Below are 16,578 nucleotides of genomic sequence, written 5' to 3'. Positions count from 1 at the left end.
CCTATGTGATTAATAATTAACAGTTTTTTGCTGTAAGTTGTAGCTTGCTGAGTCGTTAAAAAATATAAGTTACAGAAAGTCTGTTAATGTGTTATGACTTGTTTACGTACAAAAAGGCAATATATTGTCATGTTACTAGTGGTATCGTGCGAGCAAGTAAAAGCAACACTCTGAAAAAAGAAATGAAAGAGGGAAATGATAGAATTATTTGATGTAATAGCAACATTATGTGTTTAGAGGAGTTCTGACAACTTTTGGGCCAGTGCCACTACTTCTGCTGCACCATTGAAATCATGGCTCCAGTGCCTGCAAGGTAACTGCACTTGTGACTGCTTGTTCAGTAGTTAAATATAGCGATATTTGGTGTTTGGAGGAGTTCTGACAGCTTTTGACCTCGGTGTTACTGCACCAGCAGCACAGCTGAAAGCATGGGCTTAGTGCCTCATAGATAACTGCACTTGTGACTACCTGTTTAGTAGCAAACTTAAGCAATATTTTGACTTTAGTGGGGTCCCTAAAGCTTTTGGACCTGGTGCCACTGCACCTGTATCAAATCAAGCCGCTTGTAACTGCAAGTTAATCACAATTGTGTCTGCCTATATAGTAGTAAACTTTAACAATATTAAGAGTTTAGAGGACTTCTAAAACCTTTTGGGCCTGGTGCCACTGTACCTGCTGCACCATTCAAATCATGACCCTGTTGGAGTTCTGACAGCTTTTGGCCTCGGTGCCACTGCACCAGCAGCACAATTGAAAGCATGGCCCTAGTGCCTGGTAGATAACTGCACTTGTGACTGCCTGCTTAGTAGCAAAATGTAGCAATATTCTGCGTTTAGAAGGGTCCCTAAAGCTTTTGCACCCGGTGCCACTGCACCTGTTGCACCATTCAAATCAGGCCCCTTGTAACTGCAATTGTGTGTGCCAGTGTAGTAGTAAACTTTAGCAATATTAGGGGTTTAGAGGAGTTCTGACACATTTTGGGCCGGGTGCCACTGTACCTGCTACACCATTTAAATCATGACACTGTTTTCTGCAAGTTAATTGCATCTGTGACTGCTTGTTTAGTAGTAAAATATAGCAATATTAGGTGTTTAGAGTGGTGCCTAGCGATTTTGGTCCTGGGGCTGCTGTACCTGCTGCACCCTTCAAATCATGAATCTATTGGCTTCTAGATAGCTACACTTGTGACTATCTTGTTTAGTAGTAACATTTAGCAGTAATCTGGGTTTAGGGGGCTCCCTAGAACTTTTGGCCCAGTGCCACTGCACCTGCTGCACCATTCAAATCCAGTCCCTTTTAACTGCAAGGTAACTTCATTTGTGACTGCCTGTTCAGTAGTCAGATGTAGCAATAGTATGTGTTTAGAGGAGTTATTTTAGGCCCGGTGCTACTGCACCTGCTGCACCATTTAAAACATGACCCTGTTGTCTACAGGGTAACTGCACTTGTGGTTGTGTGTTTAGGAATATTATATAACACAATTAGGTGTTTAATGGGGGTGCCACTAAACCTGCACTACTAAAATCACCACCCTAGTGATTGCTAGATAACTGCACTCATGACTGCCTGTTTAGTTGTAAACTATAGCAATATTAGGTGTTTAGAAGAGTTCTGCCAACTGTTGGGCCCGGAGTCATTGCACCTGTTGCATCATTCAAATAATTTTTGACTGCCTTATCACTTGTCACTGCAAGACTCTAATAGTGTTGTATAGAAAATGAATTGAGAAGAGTACTTATTGCTTTATTGATTGTATAATCAGGTACTGCTCGCCCGTCAGGTTGCCTTGAATTTATTATATTCTATTATTATATTATCAAGTTTAATGGCACCAACTTTATGCTCATGGAAGGATGGTAGGCTCCTGTATTTTTTTTTACATGTTGTTGGTTGTTTTATGACTCTGGGCACTTTACCACTCGAAAGCATGTCACATCAAGAAGAAAGCGCCATCTTTATGTCTTTGCACCAGATCTTCAACGCATCACCATCCTTGCGTGTAAGGGACTACCGCATCACCTTTCCTGCAACACTTTTGTGTCCCTGCATGTCGCATCTTGAGGTACATTGACTCAAAGTGTCGTATTTTACATCCTAAAGAGAACTAAGCTAATTCTACCATTTTAAGTACAGTATTGTGGATTTTCGTCGTTTGTGGTCTTGTGATAAGTCTTTGTAAAGAATACTTATTTTGATGTAAAACCTGTGTGGTGTCCATCTGTAGTGTTGTCACTTGATTACTGTATGTGTTCACAAATGCTTTACACACTGCCTCTGAGATAAGCCTGTCTGCTCGTGCCAAGCTACCAAGGGGGTGAGCAGGGGTTATTTTAGGAGTGCACCCCCTTACCTTGACTAGACACAAGGGTCCCTATTTGTCACTGGTACCTATCTATGCCAGCTAGAGACCAAATCTAACAACGACCATAACCAACTTTTTGGCTCTGACCAGGTATGGGGCAAGTGCACATAAGGCAATGTTTGGAGCATGTATTCTAGTTCAGTCAAATCGAACTGAGGGCCAAGCAGAAGAGATAGGTTTCAAGCTTTTCTCAGTCATCAGAAATGTCCAGAGGTATTATCTTGTACACAGAAAACGTTTTCACCAGATTTTACAGGAATGGTCCACTATATTCACATTGGCTGATTTTCAGGAACGCTGATAGGGGTAAATTACTTTAGCAAGGAAATCTTGGGCCTACCTTGCAAACAAGTCTTACATGTTTTCCTCTTCCTGATCGGATGTCAGTAGATTCTCCTATATATGAGTATTAGAAGATCCAATTGTCTTACAACAAATATACACCAAGCTTGATAGTTTTGGGAATGGGTTGCAATTTGTTAAGTGTCTACCTAGGCAGAACCATGTGCATCATGTTGCTATAGCCTAGGCAAGATGAGAACAATGAAAGTAGCAAGGTAAGTTTTGTGAAAGAAGACATACAGAGAGTATACCTCAGGCCAGAAAGAGATGTCAAAGTGCATTCATGGTAATTGTGTTCAATAGTTGGAGGAAAGTGAAATCTTTGTTAAACAAGACACCATCATTCCGCACCCTGGAAAGTCGTTGAAAATCCCTTAGAATATAGACAGTCGATAGGAAGCAAAGATGGGATTGCAGGGCCGAGAGGATGGTCTTAGTCTTTTGGCTGTTCAGACAGAGTGCATTTTGTTTCACACAATGTTGGACATTCTTCAAGCAGCTGGGTGTGCATCATCCAGAGATCTCTTCTATTCTGGCGTGAATATGTGTGCCTTTGTGAACATCTGTTATACCACATTGTGGCAATCTCAGAATGTAAGTCAGGGGACACATATCTAGGCTTGCGAGGTTTGGTGAAATGACGGTACCTTAAAACTCCACTGATAGCAGTGGTGGTCATGGAAAAGAGAGAAACTAAGGGGCATATTTACAAGCCCCTATCTCCACAATAACGTCACTGTTCAGGACGTTCTAGTGGCGTTCGGTGCTTTGCCTTATTTACAAGGCAGCGTTAAGCCACTTAACATGGCTTAATGCTGCCTTGTAAACAAGGCACCCTTTCACACTATACTTAGCGTGAAAGGGATGGAAAATGGGTGTTGCTGTGTGTGTTCCACCTCAACACCCATTGATTTTGACACTGCGCCATATTTACAGGGGCAGCGTAAATATGGGGCATTGCCAAAATTAAGAATAGGGAAAACATGGTCTTAAACAGGAGCAACAAGGAGAAATGTTTAATGGTGCAGCACACATAAAAACAGCAAAAGGCCATTGATTGTTTATGTGCAGGACGGTGAACCTTCAATAAAAAAATGACGTTTGCAACTTCTATGTGTGCTGCATTAAGCAACACACATAGAAATCACAAAACGCCATTTAAATATTGTTTATGTGCAGGAAGGGAGACCTTTCTGCACATAAACAATCTTCTCCTCAAGGCAGACACCCTTGCATCATGGTACACAAGAGCATGTGTTAGCGCTAGGCTGCTAAATTTAGTGCCAGCACAGGGGGAAACGCAGAGCTGCATCATATTGTTGCACATATGGTGCACCCCTGCATTTCAGAAGTGGCAGAGTGACATTAAGCCAAGGAGACCAATGCCACCTTCCACCACTTTGTGGTAAATATGCCCACTTTTCAGGACGTAGTAGTGGCGATAGGGGCTTTGCCTTATTTACAAGGCAGCGTTAAGCCACTTAACGTGGCTTAATGCTACCTTGTAAATAAGCACCCTTTCACGCTATACTCAGCGTGAAAAGGGTAGGCAATGGGTGCTGCTGTGGGCGTTCCACCGCAACACCCTTTGATTTTGAAACTGCCCTATATTTCCAGGGGCAGCATAAATATAGGGCAGTGCCAAAATTAGGATCAGGGATAAAATTGGTCTCAAACAGGGGCAACAAGGAGAAATGTTTCATTTTTCTTTGTTTTTGCTGTTTCTTTGTGTGCTGTGACGCAGCACAATTTACTTTCACTTGTGCAGCACTAAGGTTTTCTGGGGCAGCGTGAATTCTATTCGACCTTTGAAAATCTGCCCCTTTGTGTCTATGCTTTTCGGGAAGGGATGGCTCCAAGGGAGAGATTTTCAAAGGTTGAGTAGAATTCGCTCTACACGAGAAAACCTTAGCGCTATGTGAGTGAAAGTAAATAGCACTGCAGCGTATTTACAATGCGAGGCGTCGCGAACTAGCGCAAAATGTATGTGCCTCATGTACATCCTGAAAAAAAAATTCGGAAAACACTGCAAAGGATGCAACGTATTTTGGTGGAATTGTTAAAAATGGGGAGAGGAGAAACGTACACCATAACATGCGTGTTCATATACACATTCCACCTTGACAGTTATCAAGGAGACCAAATAGGTTATTAATGAGTGCTCAAAGGGATCAATCACTTTGGTCCTGAAGAAAAGTCTAGGGGAAGGCTTGAAACATGTAGACCAGAGAGAAAAACACACATTATAGTGTACATTTCTCCTCTCCCCATTTTTAACAATACCAGCCACAGGAATTAATAATGTCTAGGTTCCACATAGCCAAGTATATTTTAACAACATTTCCTCGACTTTTCCACTTTCACAGTAGTAATACACAAAAGTGTACCCACATCTCAGTTGGTCGTAGCACGTCCTGTCCCACAGCGGGACTGAGAGAACCCAATTATAAAGCATGCCTCCAAGGGACCTTTTGGTGGGTGAGGGTTATTCTAAGAAATCTCATTGCTTTTCCTGACTTGTACAAAACATCTACTGGAAGGATAGAAATGTTTTGACGTACGGGTGGACTTTCTTTATATAAATCTGCTTCAAGACAAAAAAACAGAAACAGGCAAAGCTTTATGAAAAAATAGTTCCATCGAAGCGGATATTAAAATCATTTCAACTACTGATAAGAGAAGCAGACGAGGAACAAGGAGTGGTAAATGTAGGAAAATATGCTGCAGCCAATAGAAATAGAGGAAAATTAAGTGGCACACACAGTAACCAATGAAAAGCGGGGAAAGAGGGGGGTGGGATGTAAGCCCCTTTTAAGTTTCTATTTATAACAATACATTTCCCAAGCTCAGCAAACCCGCTGTGCAGGCGACACCTAAAAATTTAGAATATTTAAAACATTTAATAAAAAAGGTATCTCCTTGTCATACCATAGCATCTGATCCTGAATCATAGAAACAAAAAACAGCAGGAAAGTGCTCAGGGAGAAACCAGGTGGATGTTTGAGGGTTTGCTTGAGGAAGGCAAGTCATCAGCAATGATGGTGGTAATACCAGTTTCTCTATGCTGACGTAGTTTACAGTACATGTAAACATGTATAATACTGGAGAATTATTTACTGAAGAACAAAACATATGTCTGGGAGTCTCAGTGGGACATCAGATAGCTTTCAGAACTTCCCAGGATCTGGACATAACCTCAAGTTTTTAATAACCTTATTCTGAAATACATCTGAGATGCAGAGAGTCACAAATATATGACACATGAAAACTGTATTTTACTAACAAAGTTGGATTTGGCATGCATCATGTCTGTAGATCTGAAACCTTGTCTAGAGTTGCAGCCTGATTTCCCAGTCTTTTGGGCATGTATCAGTGTCCTAAAGATAATCTGCAACTGCAGTGGCAACTAATGTAATCTCTAAAACAATGGGGAGATTAGTTTCCATTTCAGGATCTGTTTTTTCAGCAAATCCCTCCATATGCAAAGGTCAATTTTATTGACATGATTCCCCATCACCATTTAAGTTGAAGACAACTGCATGAGGTTTCACTAAGGTTTAAATAGCTTCCTATTTAAGGTAATCTATGGCCCACAGTCTCTTTAAATGCCCTGAAGATTTGGAATATAGATCCCCACGACCAATTTTGATTTATTTGTAGCTATTTAGATAAGCCATGTGGAAGGATTTCTGGCTTGGCTCATGCTTTAATGCAGTGCACTGGAACTTGGACCTAGAAAACTGTGGGGCTCATTTACAGGTCCCTTGCGCTGCTGGTGAGTCTCTCTTACCATGGGAAAAAGTGACGTACTGGCGGCGCAAGGGGATTGTAAATAAGCTCCTGTGTCTTCACAATAGATGAACGGTTGCATTATGAGTTTGGAAAAGCAGTAACTCCTAGAAGTAAGTCCACCCAATCGCAGGTACCCCCTTGGTTTCCGCACCTGGGTCTACTTGGTGCAGAAGCTCCGTTCACACTTTTACTGGGTGTGATTTCTCACCTGGTAAAACCACCGGAACCTGATGTCTGACGCATGAACACGCGCCTCAGCTAGGCCTACACCCGACCCAATGCCACAGCACATTGGGATCATGCAACCCTCCCTCCAGTCACATCAGAGCCTGCCCTGTCAAACCACACCCTCCTGCCCAAAGCAGGAAGTAAATGTTACCAGAAATGTCCCCAGAATTAGGGCTAACCCATTGAAAAGGTTCAGGCATTTACAGAGCGATATGGTTGTTCCCCATTTCGGGGGTATTATCTAGCAATGGCTGCATGTTGACAATGAGATACTGTATGGAATAGCTAATCATACCCACATATCTCCCCATCATCAGTCCACCATACCTGTAATTAGGTCCCTAGCTAGACAGCAGGAATCCTGAATAGGTTAAAAGACAAACTGGGCCATTGTGTAGGTGTTTACTTGCACAATGTTACACTTTAAAATATAGGGTTAGAGTCATGGAAATTCCAATTAAACACACACAATGATTTGAACACAATCCTCTTTGCTATTGGTTCCAATTCGCTTGTTTCAAAACAGGTTTGGTGTGATACATTTTCCTCAATTATTTTTTTATTAAATAGAAGGTCAAAGTTACCAATATTAGTGCACCACCTCGATAACATGTAAATTATTCTTCAACCATATATTGTTTGCCTGGCCCATTGTTCCATGGTACACTAAAAAAATGTAACTCTCAGCAACTGTACTATAATAATAATTCTCCAAAGTCCTATCCTCCGAACCAAATCCTTTACACTACCTCTCTCCTCAAGGACTCATGGGTCCAAAGGACTCAAGGGACTCACGTTGTTTACAGACACTGTATTAAACCACCAGCAGAGCTTTATCATGCCAAAGATACCACTGCAGTGGATTTCTTAACTTCGTTCTGTCTGAACCTACACGTAGGTCTTGTAATCTCACGTCACATTCAGATGAGGCAGAAAGCAGAGGGAAGATGTGATATCTGGCATCAGCAGTTAGTCAGTTACAGACTCCTCCCATTTAACTTGGGCTATTAAGCTTAGATTTGTGAATGTAAAGATCCTATTATCAGAAGCCTGTAAGGCTGATTCAAACACTACTGTGGTTTTGAGGATGCCTGTTGGTAACTAGGAGACCCTGAGAACCACAAGTATGGCCCTGCTGCTATTCCTTTCCAATCACCCAGTCTGCTCAGAGGAAAGTCAGAAGCTAGTGTTATCAGTTCTCGGTAGTGTCCCCAGGGAGATGTGATCCAATAAGGTGCTTCCATTGCTTCAGTCAGTTATGCTTTGAGTGCCAGCGCAGGGAGCCCCAGCACTCTAACATGAGCCATTTACCTTTGATTAAATGTAGTTCTTCCTTACAGAACCAACAGAGCCCTCTGCACTCCACCCCTAAACTCCTTATGGGCCTTTGAATCCTTCTTCAATGGCCGATTTGTTCTGCCATTTGCTTTAGACAGAAACCCTTCACTGAGCATGCCAGCTTTTTAAAATTTTTCGCTGAAGTCTGCAGTCTACACTTGACCATGACCAATAACTACTCAACTTTAGCAAGTGTCTTGAAAACAGTGTCTAGGGCAGCCATTGTGCCTTTGGAACCTACCACCTTATGTCTCACCATTGATTCAGTAATATTTTTCTCCCCAGCACCATTCTTCTTTTTCTTTTTAGAATACATGATTTAGTTCATGCTCAGTCACACCACTATGAAAAGGTGGCTGTGATCCATCCGGTCATTTTTATTCAGCCACCTACTGAGAAGGCCATTATAAACAATGGGGTATTCCCAAATGGTCCCTCGACCTGGGTATCAGTTATTATAAAGAAACAATGGTCCTGCACCAATTATTCAAGGAAGAGTTAGATTAACAGAATTATCAACTTATTTGAGCTTACATTAATCAGCTCACAAACAACTGTAAATCGTGAAAATAATTACAACAAACAGATGTGCATTATTACAATGTATTTATTTAGTCATTTAAAGGAATAGTCATTAGAGGGTCAAGAAGTTAGGATAATGTTCTAGAGAACGTATAAGAAAGAGTGCTCAAGTGTATATATAAAGTGTGTAGAAAAGTAAAGGGCATATATTTACAAGACGGTACAAAACTGATAACCAATAAACAGTTAGATGCACCCTAGCCACATGCAAATAATTCATTTGAAATATATTTTCTAAAGTTGTAAGGAGAGTTTCCTTAAGGCTGTAAACAGGTGTAATGGAGAAGGGGAAATTGGTCCGGGCACAGCATAATTTATACAACTGGAGACGATTTGATCAACGTCCTTACTCCATGGCTGCTACCGCGATAGAGTAAGGACGTCGATCAGACCGTCTCTAGTTGTATACATTACGCTGTGCCCAGGATTGCCTGATTCATTCAGCAAACTCTTACCACACAAATATGGCCCTGAATATTATGTTCCATGGATGGTGTGGGAACCACCGTCATGGTTTATATCTACTGAATAACAGGATTTGTCCTTGCCACTCAATTGGTGTAACCAGGTTTTGAACTCCAATTGAGCATTGCAAGATCAATGAGGGTCACTTCAACTGTCCCCTTGTCTTGTGGAAGATCCGCATGGCTGAGGTAATAAAGTCCCTTGGTTGCCAATAAGCCGGATCGAAACATAGATGCTACCCCCTACCGCACCTGGACCAATTTCCCCTTCCCCATTACCTCTGTTTACAGCCTTAAGAAAACTCGCCTTACAACTTTAGAATATATAATTCAAATGAATAATTTGCATGTGGCCAGGCTGCATCAAACTGTTTATTGGATATCAGTTTTGCACAGTCTTGTAAATATATGCCCTTTACTTTTCTACACACTTTGAGCTCTCTTGTCTACTATATATACACTTGAGCACTCTTTCTTACACGTTCCCTAGAACATTGTCCTCCCTTCTTGACCCTCTAAAGATTGTTACTTTAAATGACTAAATATGTTGTAATAATACTTAGTGATTTTTCTGCACATCTGTTGGTTTAATTATTTTCATGATTTACAGACGTTTGTGAGCTGATTAATGTAAGTTCAAAGAAGTTGAAAATTCTGTTAATCTAAACCTACTGAGAGGGAACTGGCTCTAACCATAGGGGTCTAAGAGAGGTCAGCATGCTCTACTCCAGGAGGGCAACTTCCAGTTTAGGATGGTGCCGATTAAACTCAATACTGCTCGTGCCACCTTCCAGAGCCAAGTCCTAGCTGGAATTGAGGCCTTTAGGCTGCTTACTTGGAAGACATAGCACTCTACAGTAGCAGCTGGGAGAACCACCTGTTTAATCTCCAGGAAGTGCTCTAGGCTCTGCAATAGGCAGGCCGGAATATCAAGTCCAACAAGACTCAAATAGGGCAGAGTTCTGTGGTGAACGTGAGACACCTCATTGGCAGCAGGAAGGTGCAGCCCCTCCAGGCCAAAATAAAGACTTTCCTGGCCTGGTAGCCCCCAAAAATTCAAACAGAAGTGAGAGCCTTCCTGAGCCTACCTGGATAGTACAGGAGGTTTGTTAAGGAATACGGCACCCATGGTGCCACTTAACTGTGCTGACTTCCAAGAAGCAGCCCAAGAAGGTTATCTGGGCAGGGACCTGTCAGAAAGCCTTTGACACCCTCAAACAGGCCATTCTCTCAGAGAATGGTGTAGGGACTGTGTAATCATAGTTAAACAAGGAGGGCCTGGACCAACTTGTAACCTTCATCAGAAGGAGGTTACTTTCCAAGGAACAGAATTGGAGTGCTATCGTAAGGAGAGCCTTTGCTGTGGTATGTGCACCGAAGAAGCAGATACCCTACTTGTTTGGGACTCATGTCCAGGTTCAGACAGACCACATACCCCTCAATTGGCTCATGTAAATGAGGGGTAATAATCCCAATCTGCTGAGGTGGTACATCACCTCATAGGTAATGGAGTTTATGGTGGAGCACCATCCTACACAGACAACTCCAGTGCTAAAGATCTGTCCATGTTCCTCCATCTTAGTGATGAGAACTCCCAGGAGGTTGGCACATGTTACACCTGCCAGCCTTAGGATGGTCTACCACCAAATGTTTTGCTTTAACACCTTGCATTCTCATGACGAGCTGAGCTCATCATGAGGCACGGTGCTCCGGTGCTCATGACGAGCTCAGCTCGTCATGGGCCGTGGAATGCTCAGGTGCGGGGAGAATTCCCCTGCTGTGCTGAGCGTTCCACGTGAGCCAATGCACCTGTGACGAGCTGAGCTCGTCATGAGCACAGGAGCACTGTAGCTCATGACGAGCTCAGCTTGTCATGAGCATGCGGGCGCTGTGCGCGCCCCACTCCCCCCCAGCACAGCGGGGGAATTACCCCTGCAGCGAAGGGGATAAATGCCTCATGTTTTTCTGAATTCTATTTTGTTGGTCTTAGGACTCTAGCACTGATAGCAGTGGGAAAATGCAGAAAGTGCATGTGCTCTCTCCCTAAAACATGGAAAAATTGGCCTGTAACTAATTTGCAAATTTTATTTACTTATAACCCGCTAGTAAATGGTACTACTCATACCTAGGGCCTGTAAATTAAATGCTGCTAATGGGCCCACAAAACGTATTGTGCCACACTAAAGAAGCAATTTAAAACATGTCTCAAGCCTGTAGTACAGTTTTAAACTGCCATTTCTACCTGGAAAAATAAACCTTTTGCCAGGCCTAAACCTTTCCTATTAATACGTATAAGTCACCCCTAAGGTAGGCACTAAGGCAGAGTGCAAGGAATTTGAAAAGTAGGAGATCTGGGTTTAGGTTTTACATGTCCTTACAGTGTAAAATTCCTAAAGTAAGTTTTTATGAGGTAGGGAAATTATGTTTACACTCAAATGAATTGTAATTCAAAATCTTCTTCAATGGTAAAGTTGGATTTGAAATCTTGATTCTGAAACTACCACTTTTGGGAAGTTGGCATTTTCTGTGCCTAAACCAGTGTGCCTTACTGCCAGTCTACTGGGTCACATAAATGTTAATGGCTCTCCTGCTGTAGGACGTGTACTCCTCCCAGACATAGGAACAAAAAAGACATAATTGTGACAGTATGGGCCTTTTTAGCAGAATGGCTGGGGATGAGTTGTGCCCAGACCTAAATTACACTTCAAAAGACCTCTCTGCAGCTCACACAAAGGACCTGACACAAGCTTTTTGTCACCTTAGACATTTGGGAGACAAAGCTAGGAAGGGCAGTGGAGTAGGCCAGGCGTTGCCCCCTACAGAAAGATATGGCACTCGGGATAAAAACGTGTAACTCTCTGACCCCCAGGTCATATCGCTTATAAACGTGTGAAAGAATGAGAAGAAAGACTGTCTTACTGCCCTGATGCTGGAATGTCTGCCATGCTGCTTGGGAAACACTGGACCTGCTCTTTGAATGAAGGATCACTACCTCCAGAGACTCTGCACCCTGCCTGCCTGCTGCTGATAGTCACTGCTGGAGTGAGTCCTGACCCTCAAGTAATGACCACACCCGGTTTGGTACTCTTAGTGTTGTGCTAAAATGACAATTTCCTACCAAAACTGGACTTAAAACCTTTTTCTAGCACAAACTGTTCTTAGAAAGGCCAGGAGACCAGGGCCTACCTGCACACAGATCCGAAAAAGGCGCATTGCCAGTGGGATTGACTTTACCACAGACACTACTATGTTCTTCTCCACAGCAGCAAATCCTCTTCAGCTGGACCTCTCATTGACGGTATCCTGCCTCATGAAGCCCTCTTTGGCTATACCTCTAGCCTCTACATGCTGAAGGAATTTTGCTCCAGAAAAACTTCTAAGTCGAAAGGTAGAAAACTTCGCCTGCCTCGATGACAAGTAGTATCCCATTGACAATGACATCTCCTTGGCATGAATTACTGACTTCTCCCATTCTGAGTAAGCCTGGTCAACAGCTTTACTGAGATTTCATCCAGTGGCTCCCTGTTGTCCACAAGACATCCTCAGATACAGCCTGGTACCTTGCTACACTGAGACTCTAAGAACATTTTCTGAAATTTCTTTTTAGTCTGAAGGTAAGCGGTGGCCGGGCCCAATCCACCCTTTGTAACTTCATAGCAGCCTACCTTAACTTTTGACTTTTTCCAGTCATGTGACACCAGATACACTTAGTTCTTTTTGGCGCTAAACATCACAAAAAAGTTTAAAAATCCACAGCTCCAGTTCCACTATTTGGATTTTGTTTATTTGGTATAATTTTATTTATAAAAATATACTCCATTTTGCTAAATTGAATTGAGATTTTTCATGTGTTGTGTTATTCCATTATTACTGTTTGTGTGTGCTGCATGAATACCTTACACGTTCCCTCTGAGTTAAGCTAGACTGCTTTTGTACCAAGCTATCAGAGGGCTAAGCACAAGTTATTTTGGTGACTTTTTGTGGTTCCCCTGTGAAGGATTGTGTTTAGTTTTAGAGTAGGGGCTTCCACCCCTCTCAAATAGTAATAATCCAATTTCTTACAACTTTGATGCCAAAAGACGGTGCTGCTCAGGCCCTCCAACTGCTGTAACACACACTGTGTTCACCCTTCTGCAAAGCAAAATCTGGGGTCTAAAGAGCCTCCATAGGGCAGCCAGACCTACATGTCAATATTGTTGTTGCATTTCGGGGCCCTTTATCATAGTAAAGGGAAATTCAGGGTCACTTGAGTAGTTGTCAGCATCTGTTGTTGTCCATCCATGCTGCAGACTGCTTTTGCTTGTTTGAACATCTGGATGCCTAAGTACCTTTCCGATATGGCCACATGAATGTGATGAAATAGCCATGTGATGTGGGAGCAGGGACAGGCCTCTTGCTAGCAGTACAAGTCATAGCAATAATTGAAAGAGATCATGAGTGAAAAATGTTTTACATAGTCAAAAAAACAACACCAAAGTATGCAAATTAACTGACTAGCACTTTAAAATCTTGAGTTCAGTGACTCTCACCAAGTATAGGGAAAGGAGGAAAACTGATTTTGATAAAGAAAGTTATTTAAACAAAATGAAAAATGAAAGTTTGATCTTGGTTGCTTGAAAAACCACAAGGGGTGACAAAATTATTATTGTAATGCTATCTAAATGTGTATCTCTGTCTTTACGCAAAGAGAATGTTACATTTTGAAATAGAAGCTACAACAAGGACCAGGTGCTATAGAATGCCATGAGGAAAAACAAGAAGAGTATAAAGTGCAGAAGCGAACACATAATATACTTTTAAATGTGTGGGAGGAAACCTGCATGTGACACATCCTCTAATCTTATCTCATGTCTTCAGTTGCATCTTCTTTGAATAATTGCTAGTGAGTGTGGGACAAGGTGAACTCTATATTAAAATCACAAGTGAAATGCAAATAGTAAGTGCAATACATACGGATTAGCGAGGCAAGTAAAGATTCAAAGTTACCCACCTGATACTAGAATGATAAGAAGTTTCCCACCTGGTGCCAAGCAATTTCTGAAGTAGTTTATAGTTTTCTTGACATCTTTCACATAATAAAGCACCTACAAATAATAATGCAGATATATTGAGAACAATGTGCTAAGAACTGTGCTAAGAATATTACCCAATTAACAAAATACATTAAAAATGTATATTTTTTCCACTAAAAAGGTACCAAACAAGGAATGTCTTTGAGATGTTTAAAATAGCAGTATCACTTAGAAATGGCATTGTGGCTACTCAGCAATTTTCGGTTTTGGATTAATGCAATGTACAAGTAATTCTCTGTTATCTTTCTTCCTCCGGAAGAATTGTAGGTGTCGAAGATGTTTACCTTAATTTCGACAACTTGATAAGCATGAGGTCCGGCTGTACTGGTCAAAAATGTCAGCAAGTTGCGATACACAATGAGATACCAGCGGGCAGATTTACAAGCCCCTTGCATCATTTTTGTACCACTGTTGTGACGCAGCAGCGTAAAAATGTGGGCCATTTACAATGTGACGCATCTAGGAAGATGTGTCACGTTGTAAAGCCCTGCATCACATTATACCTGTGTCAGGTATGATATATGCAGGCGGGGCGTTCCAACACAAAAAAAGCCTCTTGGAAGTGATGCAGTGAAATTTACAAGATTTCAATAAGCCACTGCATCAAATTCTTATGCCTACTTGAAGCAGCACAATGAGGATTGGCCTCCCCTGCATTGTTGGAGTTGTGTCGTGCTTGCGACACAACTCCAGCGTGACTTTTGCATCAACAGATGCGTCAGAATTTCTGACTCATCTGTCAATCCTTGCACCATGGTGCGCCGTATTGTAAATACGGCACATCCATATAGGTGCAAGGGTTTCTCAGGGTGGCGCAGGGAAAGTGACACATCTTTACAGATGTGTTACTTTCTTGTAAATCTGCCCTACAAATGTATTGGTGCTGTATGAGAAGTCATCTGGCCTAGAGTTGTGGGTACCTATTTACAAGTTCTTTCAGATGCTTTACATTGCTACATGGTAATGTTCTCATTCTAATCCTGATCAGCATAGTTGGTCTCATGGAGAGAGTCTGGCTTGCCTCATTCTGTACCAAATGACTGCAGCGGGCTAGATGAGTTTTCCCCAACCCTATGCCATTTGGTCACATTAGGGCTCCTTTCTTGAACCTGTATTGTTCAGTCTGTACAATAAATCATTGATAGTCTTCAATAGTCAGTTAAGCATCCCTGTGCCCTAATACACAGAGGACAATCAGCCATATCTCTGGAGCTAACTGAGACTGAATTTGACAAAACGTAATCATTTGGTGCTGGGTGCATAAGGGTCAGTATACTAAACACTTTTAATAAAAATCATTATAACAGAATTCCTTATATTGGAGAGGAGCAACATAATATTCCTATTGACCACCATTTGGAGAAGTGTATTCTCAATGCGGATCAGACAATACTCTAGATACATGATATATCCTAGAGTTACATACTATTCCAATATACTTAGGGTCTCAGTGCAATTTCTAGTCGGCCTATTGACAATGTCACCTGCTTAACATATTAAAACTATTCCCCCACAGAATGAGTTTAGGGCTGCAGTTCAGGCTAAGGGGCTTTCAAAAGTATGTTTTCCAAGAATGCCACCTTTGCTGGCCCTAAAAAATGACCTCTTGCTTCCATAAGGGCAGGGCTGCATGTCATTGGAAAGTACGCTATAGGATTTAGTAAGTTAAGAACATCCACTGAACAAACAGTTACTGCATCTAATATGCAGTGCCGCACAACTCCTGGGTATGCACGCTGAGAATTGCTCAAAGACGCTGTACTATAATCTGTGCCTTGACAACTACTGGCCCTGCTCCACCTGAAGTACACTAGTACAATAGGCCGACAAACATTCCCAATCATGGATGAATCTTGAAAACGCGTGCCATTTATGACATCTGTGCTTCCCTGCAACAGCAATGGAGAGAAGAAATCCATGTCAACAAATCACATGAGGGGTATAGAGTCTACAAACTCCATCCCTGTGGGTTCTGTCTTGGGACATTTGCTCTGATGGCACTTAGGTATGCCCAAGGGTCAAAATATTAGACTGACATTGTCTTTTGTGCACCTAACTGAGGAGCTCTATTGATATCCTCATAGAGAGATACATCATTCAGTGGCATTGACAAGAGTGCTGAGCATATCACAGTAGGCGGTATGCAGACATAATATCGAAGTTTAAATATCGATATACCATTATATCGATGTTTAAATATCGATATGACAGAATATCGACCATCAAGAATATAGTCGATCAAAATATTGAAATGTAGGTATGGAATATTGTTTTAACTAATATCGATGTTAGCAATATTGTCAGTCAAAATATTGTTGTTAAAAATATCACATTTATTTTTAGTGTTTTGTATGTTAGTATAGGTGTTAAAAATATAGCTTTTTTTGTAATGTATGTT

The 16,578-nt window shown here is 41.8% G+C and overlaps 1 protein-coding gene across 4 annotated transcripts in view; it reads right to left on the bottom strand.

Moving 5' to 3' along the window:
* The window catches only part of LOC147732923 (histamine N-methyltransferase A-like), an 855,634-nt gene that overhangs the window by 139,323 nt on the left and 699,733 nt on the right, over positions 1 to 16,578 (bottom strand). For all 4 annotated transcript variants that reach the window (XM_086957458.1, XM_086957456.1, XM_086957455.1 and 1 more), the window contains one exon: positions 14,099 to 14,192. In XM_086957458.1, the coding sequence (XP_086813584.1) occupies positions 14,099 to 14,192 (94 nt within the window). The remainder of the gene's footprint in view (positions 1 to 14,098; positions 14,193 to 16,578) is intronic.

Source organism: Lissotriton vulgaris, chromosome 2_1 (assembly GCF_964263255.1).
Source record: "Lissotriton vulgaris chromosome 2_1, aLisVul1.2, whole genome shotgun sequence".
Taxonomy (NCBI): domain Eukaryota; kingdom Metazoa; phylum Chordata; class Amphibia; order Caudata; family Salamandridae; genus Lissotriton; species Lissotriton vulgaris.
This window is presented reverse-complemented; position numbering and strand designations above follow the sequence as displayed.